General features: G+C 44.2%; 1 protein-coding gene across 5 annotated transcripts in view; it reads right to left on the reverse strand.

Annotated features, from left to right (window-relative positions):
• LOC117880689 (dual specificity protein phosphatase 13-like) overlaps positions 1 to 15,002 on the reverse strand; it is a 35,296-nt gene extending 20,294 nt beyond the window's left edge. For 2 of the 5 annotated variants that reach the window (XM_034777078.1, XM_034777080.1), the window contains exon 1: positions 13,162 to 13,272. Coding sequence is in view for 1 of the 5 variants with exons in the window: in XM_034777076.1 (XP_034632967.1) it covers positions 1,712 to 1,797 (86 nt within the window). In the remaining 4 variants the exon portion in view is untranslated. Of the gene's footprint in view, positions 1 to 1,711; positions 1,898 to 1,969; positions 2,058 to 13,161; positions 13,273 to 14,883 lie in introns of those variants that run through there. The other 3 variants (XM_034777079.1, XM_034777077.1, XM_034777076.1) reach the window with 3 other exon arrangements.
• Between the last annotated feature and the right edge of the window lie 869 nt (positions 15,003 to 15,871).

Raw genomic sequence — 15,871 nt, forward strand, 5'->3', positions numbered from 1 at the left:
CCTTCCTTCTTGGTTGCCATGGTGAGCACTCAGTCTACTGGCAGGGTTACAAAATAGCTGTTAAAACATGGCTTCGTCAGGTAATGTAAGTTGGATTGCAATGATGTCTCCAAACTGTGAAGGTACACTCCATACACACACCCCTCCCCAGCATCAGCAGGGAGTCTGGCTATGGAATTCCTGTCCAGAAGAGGATGGGTGTCAGAGCCCTGAGAATGAGTGTGTATGTGTGCTGAGTGGGAAGATCTCACCACTTCCATGCTGGAAGAGGAAGATTTAAGGCCTGATCCGAAGCCAGCTCTGCCATTCCCCAGTAAGTAACCTGAGGGCACCTGTCTGAATGTAGCTGAAAGAGGATGTGAAAGACCAGAACAAAAGGAGCTGTAGCTTCTGTAAAGTATAGAAAGTGGCTGACCAAGAAAAGCAAGATACTGAAGTGGCTGCTTGGGCTTGTGTCCTGAGTGAATTGGGTTAGAAAAGGACACCAGACCCTCTTTGCTAAGACATTGAATTAAGATAATTTATATGGCTATGGTGAGGTTAACAGGATTTGCAGGACTGGGCCCTTACTCTTGTGAGCATTCCCACAGACTTGTCCAAAGCTGACTCATGAGCAAGGGTTTGCAGAATCAGGAGTCTAATCTGTTACTCAACTGTGGGAGGAAAATTTCCCTTTATTGTATGAGTAGGCATTTTGGGCCCAATATGGACCGCAACATATAGCTATGGGGAGCATGGCAGACAGTGAACACACAGAAATCAATTTTCTATGGCTTCTGCACCCCTGCTGCCTGGAAATATTTTGTTGCTGAATTGGGCCCTTTATTTACTAGTTACGAATTTTATGTGCCACTTTAATAGTGTGCATTGTAACTATTTAAAGACCTGCATTAAACAGGCCCAGACATTGTGTTAACAATCTGCACGTTACGATGTATTTTTTGTAACTGCTTGTTATAGCATCAGCTATTAAGAATTTATTACTAGTGCATTTTAGACCATGCTTTACAGTAACTTTAATTACAGCCATCTAGCTATCATTAAATAAATATTCATCAAGAGCAGGAACCCCAGGGTAAAGTGACCCAAAAGACTTTTACCTGCCAAGACCGGAGGTCAGGCCCTTAGGTGTCAATGATGCCATTGGCATTTGCAAGGAAACACAAACATTTAAAGCTGTGCAGGGAGCTGTGTTCCTCCCCTGTGCTAGGTGTTCATGAGGTCATCAGCTGGAGCATGAGAGAAACAGAGCCCTGAGGGCCTGAACTTAGCTCTTGGCAGAGGAGTGAAGGAAGCAGCATGGGCCAAATCCTGCAGTCAGTCCCCCTTCAGCCCATTGAAGACAGTTGGATTTTTGGCAGAGCAAGTACAGGAGAATGGCTGCAGGATGGCGGCCTGGAACAGAAACTGTAATGACTGCACGTGCATCCCAACAGAGCCCTGCTTCTGGGAGCTGGCTGAGCTCCCTCCATTCCCATCAACCTGAGCAGCAAAGTGAAACGCTTAGGCTCTGGTACAACTTCAGATACGGTGATTATGAATGTGAAAAATCCAAAGGCTCTAGCTGGTCCAAAATGCATCTGCCATTTCTTCCGTAATGAAACCCATGCCACAGACACTCCACAGGCTCCCAGTCAGCTTCTACTCCCAAGTTTAATGCCTTGGTCCCAGTCTTCAAAGCCAGGGATGGATCAGCTGTGTTACACACTACCTTTCTTTCCACCAACCACCAGGACAGTTGCATCCCTCCGGGACAATGCCCAGGTTGAAGCATGTGAGAACCAGCTGAAAATGCATTCTTGTTCCAGGGGATCTGGCTGAGGAACGAACGTCTGGAGGAGAGGAGATGAATCCAGTCTGCCCACCTTTAGGAAATGCTGCAATTGCTTCCTCTTTAATAAACCTTTCCCACCATAACCAAAACAACAGTCACAACTTCAAATCCTACCCCAGCGGAGCTTTCCATTACCTGAAAAAGGAGAGGAACCAGACACTCCTTGAAGTCTACTTTACATGGATGGTGATCAGATACTATAGTCATGAGCAGCAGCACAAAACTGCAAGATAGAAACTGTTAGTGATTCAGGGATCTCAAACATTTTCTCTGTGAAGCACTTCAGTCTGCATTAAAAGTGTGACCGTGAACAACAACTGTCCTGCCCAGCTCAGATGCTGGTATTTCAAATGAAGAAAAATGGAGAGGTGCTTTTCATAGGTTTGCTCACAGCTATAGTCTATAGTTCATGCCCTTCACCCAAACTGGCCTTACAGACAAACTTTAAGTGGTATTTAGGAAGACAGACTTCAGTGGGAGGTTTGGTTTGTGGGGACAGGAGAGGTATATGCTGCCATTTTAAGTTTAAAACCCAGAGATTTGCTTGCTTTGCTGCTCTGCTCCAAGTTTTCTGTCGCTCTCTGTTTTGGATTGTGATAAAAATGATAATACGGCCTCTCTGTGGGCTGCCACATTGTTGCATTAGATCTCTAGACTACAATTAAGGTATGTCTACACTACCCGCTGGATCGGCGGGCAGTGATCGATCCAGCAGGGGTCAATTTATTGCGTCTAGTCTAGATGCGATAAATCGACCCCCGAGTGCTCTCCCATCGACTCCAGTACTCCACCGCCGCAAGAGGCACAGGCAGAGTCAATGGGAGTGGCAGCTGTTGACTCACCGCAGTGAAGACACCGCGGTGAGTAGGTCTAAGTACGTAGACTTCAGTTACGTTATTCACGTAGCTGAAGTTGCGTAACTTAGATCAACCCCCATCCCCCTCCCCCAGTGTAGACCAGGCCTAAGTAATCTCAGAGAATTTCATAGGACTATTGACTTCTCTTTCAGGAAAAATGCCTGGGTGCTGTGAGGATATGTGCACTGTTTCTTTAAATCTGTAGGAGGTCATGATGGTAAATGCCTGCCTGAGTCCTACCTACCCTACCACTTCTTCTACCATTGGATTAATGCCAATGGTGAATTATGTGCAATAGGCTTATTGAGGTGAACTCAAGCTCTGTTAGAATTGGGGGAGCCTCAGTTTTCACTGTTTGATAAGGCAAATCATCCCTTGTCCCAGGTGACATTTTATGCATTGGGGCCAGAGTGGCTGGAGCCTGGAAAGGTTGAGAGTTTTGGTTTGGAATTCCTGCTCCAATTCCATCCCCTTGAACTTTGGGAAATTTGCATCCAGATCCAAATGTCATGGCTAGTATATCCTCCTAGTATGGACTCCAACCATCCAAACGTGGAGAAGATTTGGATCTCAGTTCATTGAGGCTCACCTCTAATTTAGATAGTCCCCCAAACATAGGATGCTTATCTCATCGAGCCAAATTATTTGAGACTATACAATTCATTTAGAACATTTTCTCTTCCCACTTCAAGACTTCTACTTGAAGTGATGCTTGATCAAATTTGGCTCTTCCTGTAGATAGGGGTAAATTTTGGAAGTAGGATTCTGAACCTGCCTCCTGTATGCAGGTTTTACGCGGGCGTAACTATAGTGACTCTGGTGGCATTATTCCTGATTTGCACAAGCATTAATGATCTGGATGGTGGGATGAATTGCACCCTCAGCAAGTTTGCAATGACACTAAGCTGAGGGGAGAGGTAGATACGCTGGCGGACAGGGATAGGGTCCAGAGTGACCTTGACAAATTGGAGGATTGGGCCAAAGAAATCTGATGAGGTTCAACAAGGATAAGTGCAGAGTCCTGCACTTACGAAGGAAGAATCCCATGCAGTGCTACAGGCTGGGGACTGACTGGCTAAGCGGCAGTTCAGCAGAAAAGTACCTGGGGATTACAGTGGATGAGAAGCTAGATATGAGTTAACAGTGTGCCCTTCTTGCCAAGAAGGCTAATGGCATATTGGGCTGTGTGACAGGGTGCAAAGCAGAAAGCTGCTTAGCCAACCCTCTGTCACTCCAGCTCCAATTAAGGGAGGTGAATTGGAGCTGGGTAGATCACCTGGCCCTGATTGGGGAACCTGGAACAGCTGCTGCCTCATCAGGCTGGGGCTGGATAAAAGCCCCAGGGAAAGGAAGCCAGGGAGGAGCTGGGAAGAGGGGAAGTTGCACTAAGGGAAAACAGGGAGGAGTAGCTTGTCCCCTCTCTCCTGCTGGTAGAGAAGCAGAAAAGGATTGTGTGTATTGTGGTGAAAAGGTGGTGGGAACGCTACTTGTAAAATAAAGCACCAGGTGAGCACTGCAACAAAAGACTCTGAGTGACTTTCTCAGCCCAGCAGGGGCAGGAGCCAGGTGGGCTCAGCAGGGACCCCGCTACAGGATGCATTAGTAGGAGCATTGCCAGCAGATGGAGTGAAGTGATAATTCCCCTCTATTCGGCACTGTGAGGCCACATCTGGAGTATTGCGTCCAGTTTTGTGCCCCCACTACAGAAAGGATGTGGACAAATTGGAGAGAGTCCAGCAGAGGGCCACAAAAATGCTTAGGGGGCTGGGGCACATGACTTATGAGGAGAGGCTGAGGGAACTGGGGTTATTTAGTCTGCAGAAGAGAAGAGTGAGGGGGGATTTGATAGCAGCCTTCAACTACCTGAAGGGAGGTTCCAAAGAGGATGGAGCTAGGCTGTTCTCAGTGGTGGCAGATGACAGAATAAGGAGCAATGGTCTCAAGTTGTAGTGGGGGAGGTCTAGGTTGGATATTAGAAAAAACTAGGAGTGTGGTGAAGCACTGGAATGGGTTACCTAGGGAGGTGGTGGAATCTCCATCCTTAGATTTTTTTTAAGGCCCAGCTTGACAAAGCCCTGGCTGCGATGATTTAGTTGGGGTTGGTCCTGCTTTGAGCAGGGAGTTGGACTGGATGACCTCCTGAGGTCTCTTCCAGACTTAATCTTCTATGATTCTATGAGCAGGGGCAAAATCAGGCCCTTGCTACATTCCAAAGTGATTCTTTCATCCTGTGGGTTACAGTCTAATGAGCACGATGCCAGAATAAATCTCCATTGGCCTCCTATAGGGAATACAACTGCCCTTGCCTGGTAGAAGAAATATGTGTCACTTCGATTTTGTTTTGGACTGTAAGTGACCAGATGGCTTCATTTCACTTATATCAATAGTTCTCTCAACCTTTTTCATATCAGGACTGCCCCTAGGTGTCTCACTCTCATCTAAATGGGACCTCCCACTGTCCCAGTTAGCAAGTGTTGTGACCACTGGTTGTTTGCTCACATGATGTTTATTTGCATCTCCGCTGGGGGTTGTGGCCCTCAGTTGGAGAACCCATGATTTACACCATCTTATTAGCATACAGTGTTTGTTTTGGGTACTCTTGCAGAGAAGCACAAATTTTGGATTATTCACAGCTGATTTGGGCTGATTTCTTCCAAGCAGGTACAGAAATGAAAAGGTAACTGATGGTGATGTGAGTTAAATGCCAATGTGATGGCTGTGCAGGAAAGGGGTTTGTTAGGATCTTATCCCCACCAGGTAAATTCTCATAGCAAAAAAACATTCTCTCTTTAGCAGCTGCTGCTGGCGTTTGGGATGACTGTCATACCCAAAGGAACTTCTAAAAGCATGTCATGCTGACCCACCAGGCATAAAGCCTTCTGCTATTTAACATACAGGCTTCTTTTCGAGAGCTGTCAACCTGGACATCTTGTCACCACAGCGAGCAGGTCTGACTACAGTTAGCTAGATGACAGAAGGACTAAATGCGGCTGCTTCCTGTCCCTCATCCACTCCTCTCACCCATTGCTAGGTTTACACCCTTGCTCCTTTTCTCAGTCTACCCACTTTTCCAGATTGGCTCAGCTGATCTCTGTCCCAAATAGTCTGAAACAGAATGATGTTTATTACTTTTATTGCCAGAGCCTTATCATGCTAGGCATTGTACAAAACCACAACTATAATCCACACCTACTCCGTGTGGGGCTCTGTTCCCCTCTAGTGGTGGCCGGGCCATATATAGAGGTCGATGAGCCTGTTCTATCTTTTAGCTCAGGCTGTAAAGGTTTGTGGTTTAAGATCCAGAGGTCCCAGGTTCAATCCCATTACTTGTAAAGAAACAACACTTGCCCCAAAGAATTTATTGACAAAGTACTTATTTAGCAGATATAAAGTGAGGCTCTTCTCTCCTGTATTAGCTCTAAAGTGCTTCCCCATTTAAACTGCCGAAAAAGAAGGGGTTAACTTTCCTGTCTATAAAGGTCATTGCTAGCAGGTTGCTTCCTGCCATGTCTGTTTCTTTAGGGCTAGCTGTAGTGTTGCTGCCTCTGTTCCTGACCCATAGCCTTTGCTGTAAGTTGTGGTGTACCAGTAGCTCTGTGCTACGAGCTTCAGGAAAGCGATGACTTGGGTATCTCTATGTTTATACAGAAGGGAGGCTTTTACATTTAGTGAAGGAGTAGGAGGAATGAAGGGAAATGGCAGGAGGTTGACAGTGAATATATTAAGAACTGGCATTTTATGGCAGTCTGAGTCATTACTAAATTTAGCCTGTGACACAGGCATTAATATCCCCATTTTACAGATGGGGAAACTGAGGCAATGAGCAGTTATGTGACCTCAGGTTATTAGCTTAGCCGGGGCAAAGCTATGCAAAATGTTGGTAGTGAAACCCGAATCCAGGCAAAGTCCAAAACTTGGGACAGATTTGCCCAAAGCTACATCTGTCTCCCAGGGAATCTGGGCCAGTCTAGGGTCTGAGGCACAAAGAGGGGAAAAATTAGTGTTTCTGCATGATCCCCACTCCAAAATGATGCTTTGGGCTGAGTGTTGTTTTGAGTTTTGGGGTTCACTTGACCTGAAGTTCAGAAAGAAATTCAGGATGTGCAAACCCAAATCAAGGAAGATGTGACTCCTTGAGTACTGAAATATCACAGCTCCAAATGCTGCTCTCCAGGACTCCTGGCTCCTTCCGAGATGAAACTGGGGAAACTTGTACATTCCCTGATGCTGCTGCTATGGGATCCCCATCATATAGTAGGCATGCGCCTGCATTAAATGCCGTGCCTGCCTCTGAATTTTGATTTCTCAGTGGCTCTTCACCTCTTTACCCACTAATCCGAATAGCATGACTGCCTCTTGCAAAGGCCAAGATTCAGCATATCAGAGCCTTCAGAAGTGCGGCTTCAGCAGCATGTTCCTTCCACCAGTCTTTTTTGGCAAAGAGATGAGCCGTGCCACTTGTAACAACATCCTGTCTTTTAGGTTTCCGGCTGGATAATAGGCAAAGGTTGACACCTCCCTGCCCATTGCGAAGTAGACACAGAAAAGGAGAGAGGAATGGAAATCCTCCCACGATGGGAGACTTACAACAGACCGAAGCAATTCAGCTGTTTTGTTTTATTCCCACAGTAAGGCCACAAGCCACCTGTTAAATCAGGTTTGTGAGCTAAAGCTTATTGGAATTTGAGATGCTTCAGTCTTGGTGCTCGGGTATGGATCAATAAAGGCTTCTCCGATAACAGTGACAAAATGCATGTGCTACCCATGCAATCCCAGGTGCCCCTCATAAATCATTAAAATACTGGCCTGTTATAATCAGACCCCTGGGTACAGAGTAATGAACCATTTGAGAACTAAAAATAATAAAGTAAATTAGTACAAAGGTCAAACTGAGCTTGAACAGACTGGGACTTGCTGGCTCATCCTCTCTCAGTCTAAAAAATACAGTGGAAATAAATGAAATCCCAATCACGTAAGCCATCATTGTAAAATCTCACTGTTAAGCCAGCTGTAGTGAAGACAAACAGGAACTGATCAGATTTTGCCTCGTGGGTGACTTTCATCCCAGCATTTGTGCTAGTTTTCTGGATTCAAAATATGTCTGTTGTTTTGGATCAGCCTAAGTATAGATTAATTCTTACCACATTTCTAAAATAACTAACCATTCAAGATAAAAACGATCCAAAACATAACACACGTTGCAAGCAAAAAAGAGAAAAGAACAAGATTTACCCTGGAAAGGAATGGTATCTATACAAAGAGCAGTATGAGGAACTAGTTAACCATTAAAAAAAAAAGAGAGGCACAATTAGAGGGCAATGTATTAGCTAATGTGATTGTGTTCCACTGTATTCTATTGGATGCAATGGCCAACTTTATGAAGGGCATGTCTCCCTCTAGTGGCTGGAGGCCTAAGGAAGCTATAATCACTAATGCTGCTTTAGCTGAAGGAGATGCTCCTTAAACTCAAATGGTAAGGAGCTCTTTTTTTTGGAGCAAAAGGATCTGAATTCCATCTACACTTACAGCATTGTATGAGAGTGAATGTTATGGGATATAAATGGTCTAAGTGACCTTAGTGTGTGGTTTGACTGAAAGCGAGGTTTATGTGGTTACAGAATGATCCCAAAGACTATCTTCTAACTGTTGTGCTCCCATCTGTCTGTATCCACTTGTTGTTGTTTTGTCTTGACTTTATATTTGGGTAATAAGTTCTTGGGGGTGAGGACCATTAAATACAGTGCCTAGCAATACATACACTTAATAATAACTGGATCCCCTTCATCCCATGTGACACTCTAACATTTGGAGGAGGCAGGGTTTTAAAACTATTTAAAAAAACAGTTGGGCACTGAGAATCCTCTCCTGTTTTTTTTTTTCCTAGTGTTATCCTTTTAGTGGTGCTCTGCGTGGGTTCTCCTCAAGCTTCAGTTCTATTTGTGCCATCTATCCCTGAGGCTTCCTTTGCAACAACCGCCCTTCAGTCACAGAGGACTGGGTGCAGCTCTGTTCTGAGCCTACTGAGACTGCTGTTGGACTGGCTACAGGCATTATAGCAAAGACATGTCAGCTGCTTATTGTGGTGTATTGAAAACTATGTTAAAATGACACTATCACTTTAAGAGTCGGGGGCTTCCTGGTCCTGCTAACAGCCTAGGGGGCTCTATAGGGAAGTGTGTGATCTGGTTCTTAGCAGGCAGTCTGCAAAGAGCCAGGCTAGAGCCAGGGCCGGCTCCAGGCACCAGCTTAACAAGCAGGTACTTGGGGCGGCCAAGGGAGAGGGGCGGCACCTGCTGCAATTCGGGGGCGGCAGGTCCCTCACTCCCTCTAGCAGCAAAGGACCTGCCACTGAACTGCCGCCCGCCGATCGCGGCTTTTTTTTGTTTTGTTTTGTTTGGCTGCTTGGGGCAGCAGAAATGCTGGAGCCGGGCCTGGCTAGAGCAAGGTGGCTTGAGTTGTGCCTTAGGGAGCAGCCTGCTTTATCTCTGACTGTTTGTTGGTTCTTGTGTGCTAGGGTTTTGCATTTTAAGAAATAAAGTAGTGTCATTGCAATCTTTCAGGGAGAGTATTTGAGTATTGTTTTTTGTTTCTAACTCTTTGGGTAAACCATGAATTTATCCAATCTTGGATCTCACCATTGTGCCTTCTCAAGGCTCCCAACCTGAGGCACCAGAGAAAGGTCCGAGGAATTGGCCCAGGATCTTTTTCACAGCAGAGCACAGCACTGAACAACAGGGTCACTAGACCAAGCCTATTGCTTCCATTGCAAAGCAGTGAAAAAAGTAATCATGAAATGTTAGCAATTAATAATAAATCAAGTAAGAACTAGGTTATTAATCTGGTGAGAAAGAGAAGGGCCTGGTGGGTCTGCCCACGTGGGGGCCAAAGGACTGGACTGGACTTGTTCTAAACTCCTGGGACAATCAAGTTATGGTACTGTACTTGCTGGGCAGAGCTCCAAGGACAATCAAGGTATGGTTCTGTACTTGCTGGGAAAATCTGGCTCTCAGTGACACGAATGTAATCCTACTGAAGCCAATGGGGTTGCACTGCTAGGGTGTAACAGCTGTACATATGTATAAATAGATTAGATATATCAATATCTTAAATGGAACAAAGTTGATAAAAGATGTATTTAATTTCCAACTAAAGCATACAATCATCACTTGATTTGGATTGTTTTTAAACTGGGGAAAATATTGGAATGAGAAAGGAAAGTCAATTATCTCATTCATCAATATATGCTAGAGGTAGAGTTGTAGCACAGCCTCGTTTGGGGACTTCATGTAGATCCATAGGTCAACAGTGATATTCAGACCAACTTAATTTGCTCACAGGACAAAGGATCGCCTTTTTTGGCTGTGTGGTTTTGTATCTTTGTGGTGAATAAAATAAGGAAGAATTTGAACCTCCCTGGTCAAATTGCCCCTGTCCCCCAGCTAGTACTCTGTAGTGTGAGCATTGGGGATGAACTGAAGTCTTGCAGAGAATCTACAGCCAGGATTAGAGTAGTGTGAATCTTTCATAATGAATCCCAAAGCCACATGAAATCTCCAGGAGACAGACAATGGAATATTAGGGATTTCCTTAACAGTCTGAATCTTGGACCTGATTTGCCCCCTCTCCCCCCCCCCCCAAAAAAAGCATTTTTAGACAATCTTGGGTCAATGTTATGATATCTAGAACAAACCACTGTTGGATGGGAAACAACTTTCCTGACCCACAAGAGTTTTCAAGATATCAAAAAACTTTCCAGGACCAAATCAGAAGAAGTCAAAATCTTGAAAATTTTTGTAAATGGATAATCCAAAAACTTAAGTGGGCCAACTGACACTTTTCATTTCAATAACCCGTAAAAATTACATTTTGATTGAGCCTTTTTTATTTTAACTTTTTTTAACTATAAATAATTAAAATTTCTAAACAAAAAGCTATTTTAAACCAGCAAATGAAAATTTTCTTTTAAAAAAATGTCAACACAGGATATTTTAACAGTTTCAAACTTCTCTTTTCAATTTTTTTTCCAAATCGGAGATTCATTGAAACTGACCCTTTCTAAACAAAAACTGTTTGCCGAAAAATCAAAAATGATGATGAAAAAATGTTGTGTCTGAAAATTCTGGACTAGATCTAGACCAACTCATAGGAAACTCAGTGGCTTATGACCCCCGAACTACATGAAAATTGGCAGTTTTGGCTGTGTTTTGTTCTGAGTTTGGGGGCTACTTTTTTTTCTTTCGTATGGCTGGTGTAGAGCAGCAACTACAATTTCACCTGAAGTTGATCAAGCCAAATGGCTACATCAGGAGTAGCAGAATTTTTTGCAGTGACACCTCCTTCATATTTATAAATTGGGCAGTAGGTAATGATATGTTCAATGGTCTGTCATGGGGAACCACACTCAGACACTGGGGAGTCCTTGATTTTCCATTTGAGCATTAGATATCTGAATCTACTATGGTTGGTTTGAATTCAGTTCAGAGTTGACCAAGATGACCGTGGAAGGTCAAACCCAGGAACCTTCTATGTGGGATCTGGCAAGAGGTGCTTATTTTTTAAGTCTTGCTTAGCCCAATCTGCTTCCCAAGCCTCCTTCTGATCATACCCTGATTGCATGAGGCTAAATGAATGTTCCCACAAAGGCTTGCAGGACTTAAGATGTTGCAGGGGGGCATTGTAAGGTCTTGGTGAATAGGAAGACCTCTGTTTTCCTGGATTCACTGAGCTTCGCAGAATGTTGCAGCAGTTCGGCGTATTGGTGGGGGAGCAATATTAGACAGGACAGGTAGCCGTAGTGTTGGAGTCGATTTAAGGGTTCCCGTGATGCACCAGATCACTCTATTCAGCTGGGTAGTCACAAATTGTGTGTGGCTGCATCTGCTCCATACTGGTTCACAATGTTCTGCTACTGAATATACAAGTCCTTTTGCAGATGTTCTCAGAACTAATGCTGATGCACCCCAGGTTGTACCTGCTAGTTTCTGGATTATGCTGGCTCTTGTTTTTATCTTTGCAGCTACCTTCTCAAAATGATCATGGAAGAAGAGGGTGCGGTCGAGTTTCACTCCAAGATATGTTGGAGTGTAATCGTGTTGCACATTTTTACCACAGAAAGCTACTTTCAGTGTGTTTTTGGCACTCCTATTATCAAGATGAAATGTGCTTACTATTGTTTTTCCAGGATTTGGTTTGAGCCTCCATTTCCGGAAATATTGTTCCATATTTTGGAGATCCTAAGTTAATGCTTTCTCAATGTCATGGAGGTTTGATGCTTGGATTGTCATGGCAAGATCATCTGCATATCCAAATTTTCGTGATTTAGTTGGAGACATGTCACTTATGTAAATATTTAAAAGGGTTGGCGCAAGTACAGAGCCTTGTGGTAGCCCATTGTTTGATATGGGGTGAGCTGGTCTTATTACCCAGGTACATCCATAGGCGTCTGTTACTCAGCATGGTCCACAGTAGGCCAAGTGTTTGGTAGCAAGGTATAATTTTAACAAGTTTCAGCATTGGGCCCTTAATCCATACAGTATCATATGCAGATGACAGGTCAAAAAATACTGCGCCAGTCTTTAGGTTTTTTTATAGCCAGCCTCAATGTGAGTTGTGAGTGCCAGAACTTGGTCACAACAACTACATTTTGGCTGGAAGCCTGCCTGTTCGACAGGGATAATTGGCTCAGTAAAAGGGTGTATTCTTTTGAGGGTGATACGTTCAAGAAGTTTATAGGTTGTACACTATAGAGAAATTGGCCTATAGCTTGGGGCTACTAGGAAGATGAAACTCAGCAAATGTGGGTCTCTCACAAACTGACACCAGAAAACAAAATGTTTGTATGGACCCCTGAGAACTAAACCACTGGGAATCAGACAAGCTCTGTGCACAGTCCTTTTGCCCACAGGTGAGAGTGCTCATCAATGAAACCACAGAGATGCTTTAGAAAGACAGCATGACATATCTTGGTCTCAGATACAATTTGCCCTGAAGTTGATGAGAGTTGTGCATGTGTATCTGAGGGCAGAATATAGCCTGTAGAATGGAAAACAGATGTAATGTGAGTAACTTTCATGCTATACTATGATGGTCTGAATTGTTTCCATTATTTCAGGTTAAGTAATTCCCCACTATCCAACTCTAAAGTGCAGGCACTGCTGACTTTATAGGCCCCAGGGAGAGGAAGCAAACTAGTCTTTCATTCTTTCCCCAACCTTACTGCTCATATTTGCTTTCAGTGAATAACTCTTCAAATCCTTAATAATATTTCATTCCGATAAAAGATATTTACTGGGGGGAAGGGGTGTTGAGGCAGTGGTAAGGCTGTGTTTATTATTGTAGAAACAGCACATGACTAGCTTCACAGTAAGGAGAAGCCAGGAACACAGAGCACTGCAAATCTATCAGAGCAACAGCATGTTTTCCACCTGTTGAGGCAGAGATCACAATACAACAGATGCACATAATAATTACCTGCACCTCAAAGGCAGCTCCAGGTCCTGCAACTTCTGCTCCCTGCCTAGCAGACAGCAGGAGAATGGAATCACAAAACAGGGGCATTGAGTAAGTAGAGTGGATATTGCTCCTGAAAGAAAGGAGAGCAGCCACACTAAAGAGAAACCTTAAGGTGGAAGATGTGAAAGGAAGATCAGAGAGAGCATGAAGCTAAGAGAAGAGGGGAGGAGTGTAGCATTGGAGCCTCAGCAGACAGCTCTATTTTTAAAGGGACAATCATGTTTTTTACACACACGTTTTAAAGACTGCCCTTTTTACTTTAATAACCTCATAGATAATTAAAAACAGAAACAAACATGCTCTACAAATCTGTTAGGACCCATTTCCCTCTCTGCGATTGCCCCATGATGACTGGTCAGATTGGGTATGTGTGGCCTCCATGGAAAAAGCCACAGGAGCAGAAGGTGAGGACTGAGGCCAAAGCTATCCGCAACAAGACCCAGTTCCTCTTTGCCTGCTGTGGCCCCTGGCAGTCCGGCTGCATTGGACTGTGCTACCAGGCACTCCCTCATCTGTGGGTGCCCTGGGAAACCTGGTGGGGGTAAAGGAAGGGGTAACATAAAGGTAAAACAGCTTCAGGTTCTAAGAGTAAATTGCATGGAGCTAGAAGGGGAATGATTTGTATCACCCTGGTTCTGCCCTTGGCTTAGTCTCCTCCTCCTACCCCTGTGTGGTCTGCATGGAGAGAGCTCTGCAAGGCCTGAGTGGCGCAGGGTGGCCAATACCACAGACATGATAGAGTTCCCTTCTATATGAAGGGGGTAGATCTCTATATAAAGGAGCCTGCCATGCATAGATCGGGAGCAAGAGGGATGATCTTCCCCCATGATTTTATCTTGACAGAAGCAGATGATGAGCCCTGTGTGCTGAGTTGGAGTTTTCCTTTAAATTCTTACATAGTGAGGACCATGCTATAAATACTTAGATAAACAGTGTCTCCTTAGCCCTGGGATAGCTCTGTGTATAATTTCCCATGCAGACAGTAATGTCTGCTGGTCCATATTTAGCAGGAATTAATTTAAATGAATTTCTTAGGTCTGCGCTCTTTGCTCTCAGAGATTGACCGATTGCACGTTCCTACTCACTGCCTTCCCAGCCCTATGGTATGCATTGCCTCAATAATTGCAATTTACAAGGGATTGTCATTGCAAAAATCACATTTCTCATATTCTGCTTGGTTTTAAGTAACCCCAAAGATCACTGTAATTGAAAGGAGTTACCAAAAAAAAATCTTTCTCTATTTTTTCAGTTTGCTTCGTGCATTTGACAGCATTTGTGTATAATCAATTTCATGTTTTCCCTGTATATTAGTCAATTATTGAAAAGACTCTTATAAAAATCAACAGGGGTTCAGGGAGACCTTACAAAATGTTGTGAAGTACGTTATTATAGAATATACTCTTTAAATTAGGAATGTCCTGTCTGGACTGGAATGAAAAGCAACATTGTTTTAATCGTCCTTTTCAATGCAACTTACTTTTCCTGATAATCCAACTGGAGAAAGCAATCTAAAGCCTCACAAATGTTTCCGTTTTTGAGAACGACAATGCAGATCATAACATGGCGTAGAGCTGCAGTTGTTCCACCACTCACATAGTTGCCTATGATTAATTTCGTGCTGCCCAGTGCATGTATTAAGTTTAGTGTTATTGGTTTGTAAACAAGCTTAAAAGTACTTGCCTTGAAGTTGCAGCTCCTTCACTGTGCTGTTTTGGATTAATTTTGTTTAAATGATGCCGTTTAGCTTCTTCCTAAGATGTTAGTTACGCAGCAGATTTCCAGACTGCCTGCTACTTTCACGTGTATTCAACTTCTATTTTTAATGAGTTAATTATAAACCTAAAGCATCATCCAGTAAAGGGCAGCTGAGACAACAACAGACAGAAACTGAGATCTAAATGGGATCAGATTCTCAGCTGGTGCAAATTGGGGTAGCTCTGCTAATGTCAATGGAGCTACATTGATTTACACCACCTAAGAATCTGAGCTCCTTGTGCTGTTGAGTAAACCTATCAATTGAAAGCGCCATAAAATATCCCATCCAGCTAGGATTTTTTCAAAGAATCCTAAATAAAAATAGCAATAAAGCGTTCAATGCAGGGAATTTCCTGAGGATTAATGACCAGATGGAATTAATAGCCAGAGGTGCAGACTGGGCCAATCTGTTCCTCCTAGCTGCTCATTAATCCCGGGACAGGACCTCTACCTCAACATGGAGTAAAACACATCTTGCATAGGGAATACAAGTTATTAATTTATTATTTTTCTCTGTGTTTGATGTGCAACAAATTTGTCCCAATCTGGTTGTATCATTGCTTGCGCTCGCTCGCTCTCTCTCTCTCTCTCTCTCTCTAGAGCGCAAGCAATGATACAACCAGATTGGGACAAATTTCTCTCTGCCCACCCTTCCAGACCTTTAGGAGATCGGAAGAGCGTCGTGTACCCACACCATGGCGACCCCGAGGGGCACAGACGCATGGCCTGCTCCCCGGCAGCTCAGAGCAGGGCTGGTGGGTGGGTCAGAGCCCAGCTCGGCTCCTGGCAGCAACCCACACTCTTCCAGCCCTGCTCTGAGCTGCCGGGGAGCAGGCCCAGCGTCTGTGCCCCTCTGGGTCGCCATGGTGACACTTGGGCCTGGTAGGGTTTGGGTGGGTGTTTGGTGATGGGC

This window comes from Trachemys scripta, chromosome 7 (assembly GCF_013100865.1).
Source record: "Trachemys scripta elegans isolate TJP31775 chromosome 7, CAS_Tse_1.0, whole genome shotgun sequence".
NCBI classification, from domain to species: Eukaryota; Metazoa; Chordata; order Testudines; family Emydidae; genus Trachemys; species Trachemys scripta.